This window comes from Ylistrum balloti, unplaced genomic scaffold (genome assembly GCF_031769215.1).
Source record: "Ylistrum balloti isolate Yb309-2 unplaced genomic scaffold, AGI_CSIRO_Ybal_v1 Utg370078, whole genome shotgun sequence".
NCBI classification, from domain to species: Eukaryota; Metazoa; Mollusca; class Bivalvia; order Pectinida; family Pectinidae; genus Ylistrum; species Ylistrum balloti.
Window position 1 is genome coordinate 1372326 of NW_026782116.1, and position 10918 is coordinate 1383243.

A 10918-nucleotide genomic window follows, 5' to 3' on the forward strand; every position below is an offset into this window, starting at 1 on the left:
TGTGGACCTTGTACTCCATCTGATTTTATTTCTATCATTATGAGGAAACAATGTGATTTATTGAAATCTTTGATAAAGTCACAAAATAGATGAATGCACTTGTGGGTTAAAAAACTGTTTTACAAGAAATGGCAATACTATCATTGTGCTATACAGGTGGTTGCAAGATTGAATTTCCTTTAAGCGTTTCCGTGTTATCTAAGTATTCTAATCTAAACCAAACCCCTAGTACACCTCTCCAGAAAATAATGTCAATTCTCCCAACATAACTTTATCCTCCGACATTATAAAACGTAAAATATTTTCGTTTCATTTGTTTTCATTTGCCTTAACACATATACAAACATATCATCCAACTTAATTTCAAATAAGTAATGGATATAAAGCCTTTTTAACAATCACGAACATATTCTTTAACAAAAATCTAAATTTCGACTTATCAACTTCGATTCAAATAATATACATGTATTTCTTAAACTTATTTTTGTAATTGGACTTTGCAGAGAAATAGATAAGTGATTAAATGGTAAAGACATTTATGATTTTATTTGGAGTAAAATTTCACTTTTTAAAAAAAATCTAAAATTCATCTTGATTAGTTCATGAAGACTAATACTAAAATCCAACGTTCCATATTCCCATTAAACAGACTTTCAATCTCCTCGATTGTAAACTTAGCTCGGGTTAAAGAATTGTCACGAAATTAGAGGATGCTAATGGGATGTCCTGTCGCCCATCTTTGAAGAAATTAGACATCTGATTACCGATAATGGTATCAAGACTCTTACGTGTTTGATGCTCGTAAGTTTGCCTTCTGGTTCCGTCGTTGTATAACTTTATCTCATTTAAGACGTGACATTACTTAACTGGATTGCCCAAGATCTACTTGACGGTTTTCGTCTGGGGTTCAGTGTGTTGAATTTGAGTTTGGGTTGTGATTATGTTAACATTTGGGCATTTTCTTGTTGTTTTTCCAAGTGCAAGCACCCTGTGTTGAGAGTGTATGGATGTCTGTTGTACAGCCAATAATGAAACAAGAAAGCAATGTTCTTTATAGACTAATTTCCCTAACCTGGGAATAAAGAAAACACCTTTTGCTACCTCACTTCCTGGTTTAAACTGCATCTATGGTGGTTCATGACATCATTTTCCAGATCATAAATTTATAGACATCATTTCTTATTAGTTTCAACTGTACGGTTTAACTATATATATTCTGTATAATTTGATAAGGCATTGTAATTCACCTTTAAATCTTTACCTGGTTTTAAATTGACGCCTAAGTTTAACATTTACTTTTGAAAAGGAATGACGAGAACGATATCGATTTTTTTCAGATTTCATTTACACTGGATAGTAATTTTTCTGAAATAAAACAATATCTAGTTGTGACTGTTTTAGTTGTGATTTGACGTGTATCTATTACGACCATATCTGTAAATATAAGCTAGGCTATGATTCTGAATAAGTACTGAAATTTTCGGTCTTTAATTATCTATCTCTATATATTTTGACATTGTCTATATCAGGACCATTTCTTACTACTTACAAATGTATATTATCAGTAATTGCATTGTATATCTCAGATTCGTCTGAATTTCAGCATTACACTGTAACTGATGTAATAGTCATGTATTCAGTCCGTCGTGTCCTTGCTTTTGAATTTTGCTGGATATAAACTGTGAAAAAGATCAATATTCAAACGCAGGACGTAAAGCTAAAAGTAAAAATGAAGGACTTAGAAATGTCTTTGTGACCTGTTTTGTATGTTCAGCCTCGTAAGGAACAGCAAGTTAGACAACAATGGAGCACAGTTTCCCCCTATAGCTGCATCAATCGTTTGTTGGAATTTCTGACAATTTTTATGGTTTGTCCGTTTATTTCTTCTTTCATCTGGACGTTTCTTTACAAACAAATATGTATACCACCGTTCGCCTTCCCTGGAAAAGGAAACTCTAATATCAATAAAACAAAAACGTTCTCGGGCACAGAGTGGAAAATAAAAGGTTTTTATAGAAATAAATGTTCAAAAAACTATAAGAAGAGGTTGTTGAAGACTAGTGAAAAAGTGCTTTGGTGTTCTTTAAAATCCACGTACCATTCATTCAACATATTGAATGAACAATGTCATAATCAGACTTTAACCCCGATTTGATAGCACATGAGGTTGGTTGAACAACTAGACCAGCCAGTAACGAAACGCTGTCTGTTTATATGGTTTCTTGTAACATTTTGGAATCTAATGTAAACGAAGTATGTCCGTATTTTCATTCCATATCATAAATAAGCAATCTAGATGAATATTATAAAGATTATATAATATCTTGGTAGACTTTCCTTCATTATCAATCAAGCCTAGATGTATTTTGTATGCGAAAATGTTATAACGTCTGCAGACGAGGAAGTTATTGGATGTCTTGAATAGTTTGGACGCGTCCAATCCTGGGGTGATTGTTGGGAATGAAAGTGTATTAAGGTGTTCCCTTTAAGATTACATTTTCTTTTCGTGTGATCTCCTAGACCCTTGCAGTAAGCCGATGACATGATTTTATTCGTCATTAATAAAAACAAGTATACCCTGGGTGAAATATAATTATAATGTATTATAAATACATGTATATTTCCCGGGGATATCACCATATACTCAATATCCTACTGTTCTATTCGTTAGCTTCCAAACTGTAATAACATATGGTTTTAAAAAATCTTGTATATACAGAAAAGGTTTAAATATCATATGTCATGTCGTTTTCTGTGTGTTTGTTTTTTAGGCTACATGTGGCTTCCCTTCCCATTCTGTCCGGCGTCAATCATGTCAGTCTGCTTTCACCTACATTTTTTTCAGTACTAGTAATCATAATTGCAGTGCAACTTTCACACTGTCACATGACAGTATCTTGCGATATCTATATTTTATCTAACAAGCTTCACTAGTCATTACATGTCTATTCATCAAGTAGCATTTTTTTCCCCAGATATATCTTGACATCATTGTTGTAAATCGTAACGATTTCTTCATCGTACAAACTTGTACATTATATTTCCAAATGAAATATTTGACTTTAAATGGAATAAGTAGACAACAGTTAATGGTTAAAGTTTTATTAGTGAATGACGAAAGGTGGAGCATAAATAAGAATTAAATATAACAATGAACATATGGATTTCCACAGAACGACCAGTCATAACTTGATATTGCGCGATATCTGAAATGAGAAGAAAATGCATTTAAGATCGACTCGTTTTTTTTTTTTTTTTTTTCAAATAAACTACAACAATTAAATTTCATAATTTTATATATCGCTTTGCAAAAATTCATGTTTCCAAGAAATTTGCTGATCAAATGTGAATTAAAAAAGTACATCAATGTTTGTACGATTTTTGTAGTATTTTTATAAATTTATAAACATAAATATCAACTTTTTAAACTATAAAACATTTTACCTAACAAATAATCAATGATTTAGAGAAAAGATAAGGAAATAATCAGTCAATGAATAAATACATAAATACCCTGTTATATGTGTGATATATTTAACAGGTAGCATGCACTTTAGATACATAATACATAATACTTACATATATTGTAGTTACAGACACATAAATAACATAATGGACATCAATCTAACCGAGCAGTCCTCCGTTGTTATTGAGGAGGAATGGCAGCAACAAAAGCAGGAACACTGAAAAATACGAAACGAAATTGGTTAATATAGTATACCATTTGTGAAATGTCAGTTTTCAAGATTGAAACAAATGACTTTTTCCCAATTTGCGTTTTCGATCACTAGTTTCCTCGACATATAGATATATCAGCAGATTTCTCTTAGGATTAGGCTATATGTGTCAGTCATTAACAAAGCATGACTTATATAATCAAAATCGCTTGTTTGATTTAACTCTGATACAAAGACATGACTGATATAATCGAAATCGCTTGTTTGATTTAACTCTGATACAAATCATGACTGACATAATGGAAATCGCTTGTTAGATTTAACTCTGATACAAAGACGTGACTACTTACACAGTCCGTTTCCTCCGAAAATACCATCATCTCCTCCGGCGGCTAAAGCTGCAGGTGGTGGTGGTGGGTAAAAAGGGACAGCGTAGGGGGCTCGGATAACAGTGCTCTCAACCTTTCCGTATCCCTTTCCGTATCCGTGTCCGTACCCCTTTCCGTAACCCTTTCCGTATGACATTCCTCCGTACTGGGGATATGACATCACGTATCCGCCGGAGTACTGGGGTTGTCCGTAGCTGTAGTCGTCATCAAAAAAGTCATCACCAAGACAGGCGCTGAGGCCTAATGCGACGACGACGACGAAAAGTGTGACACTGACGGTTCTCATTCTGACTGAATATCTATACAGAGAAATAGGAATACATTTCAAAACATGACATCCAACAGGTTTTTTCTGAAAATTTCAAATATTTCCAATATATATATTAATATGAAAGTTGATCAAAGTAAGGACCAAACACCAAAATGTTTCCTAATGTCAGAATATTTCCAGAAAAAAATCTGAGCTTGATTAGTAAGTACTTACTTTACTGTGAGCTGCAAAATACTGACGATTGACTTTGGTAACGTCCTTTTATACCCGATCCGACCTTAGTCGTGTTTGAGACAGACAGCTTCCGCCTGTCTTAGATGCCTCCGGCATACCCTTAATGGGCGAGACGGTGAACCCGTGATGATGTAAACACCTCAGACGGACGTCTGTATCTTAGTCTGTTGAGTAGACCATCTTGAACACGAATCAGGAAGCAACGCAACGTTATGCATATATGAGCAGTGTGGTAATTCATGGGTAAAAGCGCTTATCACTCTCAAATATGTCTCCTCGCATTTCATGTCAAGTGTATATGTAAGGCCCTGTAACAGTACTGTCTATGTGGATGCTTTATTAGCTTTATATAAGAGACCTAGATGTTATATACGTCTTTGTTAAGGTTTATTTCTTATTTTTATCTACTGCCTTGATATTATTCTGTATCAACATATGGGTTTGTTAATTAGAAATATAATTGTGCGATTTAATCAGAAGTGCAACCAATTAATAAATACATACGGTGAGTTGTTATTTTCTACTTTATTGTAGCCAATGAAAAATTATATTTCATAGATGTTAATACTCTAAAATTTGTTTCGTAAATGTAAAATTGAAAAAAGGTGTTTTTATAGAAAAGGAATATATGTATTGATCTAACGGTACCTTTAACGGTTATGTAAATATCACTTTGTACATCTACACATGTAAAAACAAACTGTTGTGTAATTACCTATGTGAGCCCGACTGATAATAGTATTTTCAAGGTGAAAGTTGACAGCTTGAAGTGGTCACCTTTTGAATACTGATACATATGGATGATATTTCAACCGTTTGAAATAAATATAAAGAAAACTAATGTTTTCATAACTTTATTGTCGATGATATGCCATTCACATTTTGGAGACGTACGAAGTTCCTGACATATTTCCGTGTCTAATAGTAAAACAGGGATCGGTGAGATATTCCAATATCAACCTTGGACATTTTTATCGATATGTCATAGATACACAAAATAGACAGATTAAAGCAGTCTGTGTATTGCGATAAATAACCATTTCATATTAAGTAGTAGTTTCAAAAAGTTCTCAGTCTTCATGGAATTATCCTAATGAGACACTTTGAATTGATCAGTTACAAATTTCGTGGTCAGATTGAAAAGATATTTGACGAATGTGAGCCTTCGTTTACACTAGTTTCACATAATTAATGTGATTTTGGAAAATTGTCGAACGAAATAGATTGAACTCAAAACAAACATACTTCATGTATTGAATTTTCGTGAAGCACCATTAGTGTGTGACGTTTCGATGTCTGACACCTTCATCAGAAAAAATGTATGGCTATAAACTGGTAATGGACATTTGAAAAGCATATCAGATGACGACACCAGTTCATACACCATTTGAATGATTGAGTTGATCATAAGTTGTTGGGATGGGACATACAGAGACTAAGCAGAGAAAATCAGGAGGAAACTTCCAACAGGATACCCCCTACCACATAGACAAAAATCAATCATTACCTCGTTGACAATGATAAATCAATGTAGTTATAATAAGTTAATCATCTGCTGTCCAACAGAAAAGATCTTTCAAATATCAAAATGCAAGCATTAACTCATTCTCGATCTGTAGGGGTCTGAATGGTACTCAGTCTTTCTGTTTATCTCTTTGGACCAATGCATTTCCGATTTGTTCTTATGATCATTTTTTGCTAATTTGGTTTTTGTTCTACAATAGCATTAACATTACCCAAATTATTTGTGTCATTTTAACATTGTACTCTGATGTAGGTTAACACAATAATTTGGCTTGAACCCTTTCTTAAGCCGAAAGAAATAAACATAATAAATCTGGGATTTTCCGGTGGTTGAATTAATCCAATCAGTTCAAATTAAGAATATAAGGAGTAAGTTTTCTTTCCTCCAAATTGCTAGTATGATTTTTGTTTGATAAATACATATCTAAGTTGAAATTATTTTTGTTAATTATTACTTTTCGCCTTTCTGGTTTTCAATACTTGCCAATCTATTTGGCAACAGTAGGGACAACAATTCAACGGTATTGTCCACATGAAGTGTATAATCTAATTTACTCTTGTGATCGTTAAAATTCATGACTTTTTTACCGATTAAATACACAATATTATCTCACTAAAAATCACCGAAAATTTACAGGATGTAATAAGCGCATCTTAATGAAATAATCATCTCGATGAGATGACAAACGCGTTTAAACATTTTATCTATGTTAAGAAGATGTTTTATAACGAGTAAACAGTTTGTAAACCAATTATAATCACATATTAGCGAGAAAAACAACAAGCATATAAGCTATATGTATCTCTAATTTATTTTTCAAATAACTTTCATAGGGTTTGAGATTTGTGTTTATATTTTCTGAACACATCTATTAAAAATTGTGCCGCAGGGTAAAGTAAACAGAGTATATTACTTATGTAGGTCTGATGATTGTAACATGTTATCAATATACCTGCCTTAGGTTGTATGCTGGAGCCTACAGCAAGTCGTAATTATAAACATATATCATACGCCCAAATACGTTAATGTAGTAAAATTAGTGTAGTATTAAACTACGGTGTGTAATATCGTTATCTGTTGTATGATCTATACTTGTGCATAGAATATGAAATAAACAATGCCAGAGAGCGAACGCAATTTGATAACTACAATTCAATATGCAAATTAGCAAGGTGTTACCCGTCGATATTTTAATATTGGTCAATTTGATGCCATGTTGAATGCAAGGCACCCTTTGTAATGCTCGCAGGCTAGTGATAATCCTCTATATAGACTGGGTTAACTTTTCTCTATTCCGTATTTTAGTATAATTGTGTTCCTAGGTCAACACGAAATGAAATGTACATTCATCCTAATGGGCTAAGATCTTCTTTCTCGAACATGTATTCACTTTACATGGTTAAAATTGTACTATGTATAATTGTTCAGCTTATTTGCATTTTGTGAATCTTTTAGTGCTTATATTTCCACGCGAATCCTTGAAGGGATATTATGTAGAAAGGAGTAATCTTTTACCAGTCGATATGTCAAAAGGTCACAGTCCGTTCTGTAGTTCCAGCGAGCTAGCCATCCAAAGCTGATAACGTACGCAATATTTTGTTTAATTTCTAACTACTTTGAATTTCCACACACATAATACATGAAGCGCCGTGACACAGTTGTCAGTGTGGCAATTAATTATGTACTTTAACACTTACACCAACTCTTTATTATTTTTCCTGGAATATCAACATAACTGATGCTATTGATGTAAAGAGATTCTATATATTATGAGGACTGAACGGTTGTCCGCATAATGACTTCTATTTTAAATCAGTCGTAAAAAAGAAGAAAAAGAAAATAGCAACAGGTCAGCATAAACTATGGCAAAATATGAGCAAAAGAAAGATTTACTCGAAATCTCATAAAAAGGTACAAGGAGAATAAGAGAATGTATTCTGGAAGAGTATGAGTCTTCTGGCTTCATCGACGACACCAATTACCATGTCCAAGGCATCTAACTACCAATGTTAGTATTGTAAAAGACGATTAGGCATTTAAAGTTAGAAAAGGCTTCAATTCAATTCAACAGTTTCCGAAATTACTCGAAAATAAGTTTAGTAATTGACTTCTTTATCTAATTCTAACATATATTTGGAAATTGCGTCTTTTATAAAATCTTTGTTATTGAAAGTGGAAAATAATACTGTCCCATAGGTTTGCAGTAACCTGTATACTAAGTTTATTATTTATTCGAATAATTTCACAATTCAGAGCTGATTTCGACTAATAATCCTTTAGACCCCTAGCATCACTGTCGAGACCCTGATGAACAAATCAACTATATGATGCAGATTGATAATAATCTAACTATATGATGAAGTTTAGTCATATGACTTTATTTATCTCTATGCATTATACAGTTTAATACATTATACGGCTATATTTATCTCTATGTATGATACAGTTTAATACATTATACGGTTATAGTTATATCTATATATGATACAGTTTAATATCTATGTATGATATAGTTTAATACATTATACGGCTATATTTATCTCTATGTATGATACAGTTTAATACATTATACGGCTATATTTATCTGTATGTATGATACAGTTTAATACATTATACGGCTATATTTATCTCTATGTATGATACAGTTTAATACATTATATGACTATATTTATCTCTATGTATGATACAGTTTAATACATTATACGGCTATATTTATCTCTGTGTATGATACAGCTAAATACATTATATGACTAATATATCTCTATGTAAGATACAGTTTAATACATTATACGGCTATATTTATCTCCATGTATGATACAGTTTAATACATTATACGGCTATATTTATCTCTATGTAAGATACAGTTTAATACATTATATGGCTATATTTATCTCGATGTATGATACAGTTAAATACATTATACGGCTATATTTATATCTATGTATGATACAGTTTAATACATTATACGGCTATATTTATATCTATGTATGATACAGTTTAATACATTATACGGCTATATTTATCTCTATGTATGATACAGTTTAATACATTATATGACTATATTTATCTCTATGTATGATACAGTTTAATACATTATATGACTATATTTATCTCTATGTATGATACAGTTTAATACATTATACGGCTATATTTATCTCTATGTATGATACAGTTAAATACATTATACGGCTATATTTATCTCTATGTATGATACAGTTTAATACATTATACGGCTATATTTATATCTATGTATGATACAGTTTAATACATTATACGGCTATATTTATATCTATGTAAGATACAGTTTAATACATTATACGGCTATATTTATCTCTATGTAAGATACAGTTTAATACATTATATGGCTATATTTATCACTATGTATGATACAGTTAAATACATTATACGGCTATATTTATCTCTGTGTATGATACGGTTTAATACATTATATGGCTATATTTATCTCTATGTATGATACAGTTAAATACATTATACGGCTATATTTATCTCTGTGTATGATACGGTTTAATACATTATATGACTATATTTATCTCTATGTATGATACAGTTTAATACATTATATGACTATATTTATCTCTATGTATGATACAGTTTAATACATTATATGACTATATTTATCTCTATGTATGATACAGTTAAATACATTATATGATTATATTTATCTCTATGTATGATACAGTTTAATACATTATACGGCTATATTTATCTCTATGTATGATACAGTTTAATAATGGCTATATTTATCTCTATGTATGATACAGTTTAATAATGGCTATATTTATCTCTATGTATGATACAGTTTAATAATGGCTATATTTATCTCTATGTATGATACAGTTTAATACATTATATGACTATATTTATCTCTATGTATGATACAGTTTAATAATGGCTATATTTATCTCTATGTATGATACAGTTTAATACATTATATGACTATATTTATCTGAAGTGTGATTCTTTATTTGCATTTGCTATACATTTTATCTTTTGTGCAATATTCCTCCTTTATTTAGGCCTTAAGCATTACTGACGAGTGCTAGAGGGACGAAACAGTTGTATGATGCAGTTTGATTCATTGTTTGGTTCTACTGTATCAAAGTCTATGTTTTGATTAAAATTTTGTTATGTACTTTTCTGACTTTGTACAATCTTTATTTTGAAGGCAAGCCGAAAATCTGCCCTGATCAACCTGCCTTTCTTGATATCTCTCACGGAAAACATGTCATTGGTATTGGTAAGTTTTCCTTAATTTTAGATTTCCACGCAGCAGTTTTACGATTGTTGTTTTGTATTGCAGGATTCAAAACAATTTTCAATTAATACTGTTGCAAATTCTCTGATGTAGGCATTTCATACACAAAATCAACATCTCTATGACACTATCAAAAAACAACCAAGGAATCTTTTTTCTCCATCTTAGTATACTCATTATAATTATGTAAGTTAAATGAATGTCTTAATTCCTTACAACCACGACAGCCATGTCTACACTGAATGAATTATGATGTGTTAGGTTCATAATTTCATATCGGAGTGAAACTGTCATTCGTCTTTTTTTCTCATGACCAAACCTCATATTGTCTGATTTCTGTATTGAACCATTATTCTCAAAATTCAAATCAGCATGGCAAACGACCGAAGGCAATATTTATACACAACTTGACAAAAATAATCCATAACACCAAACGTCTTGAAATCAAATGCGGGTTTCCGTCAACTACCTTGCTTTTCATGATCATGAGATATCACTATTCAACTAGAAATCCGAAACTATTTTATAGTAATAATGGAGTATATG

At 31.6% G+C, this 10918-nt stretch overlaps 1 protein-coding gene across 1 annotated transcript; it reads right to left on the minus strand.

Moving 5' to 3' along the window:
* Nucleotides 1–3624: 3624 nt before the first annotated feature.
* Nucleotides 3625–4352, minus strand: LOC132549766 (sulfur globule protein CV1-like). Its single transcript, XM_060213724.1, has 2 exons — nt 4028–4352; nt 3625–3683 (listed from the first exon to the last, which is right to left on the minus strand). Exons 1-2 carry the CDS (start codon nt 4350–4352, stop codon nt 3625–3627), a joined length of 384 nt encoding a protein of 127 aa, XP_060069707.1.
* Nucleotides 4353–10918: the final 6566 nt, after the last annotated feature.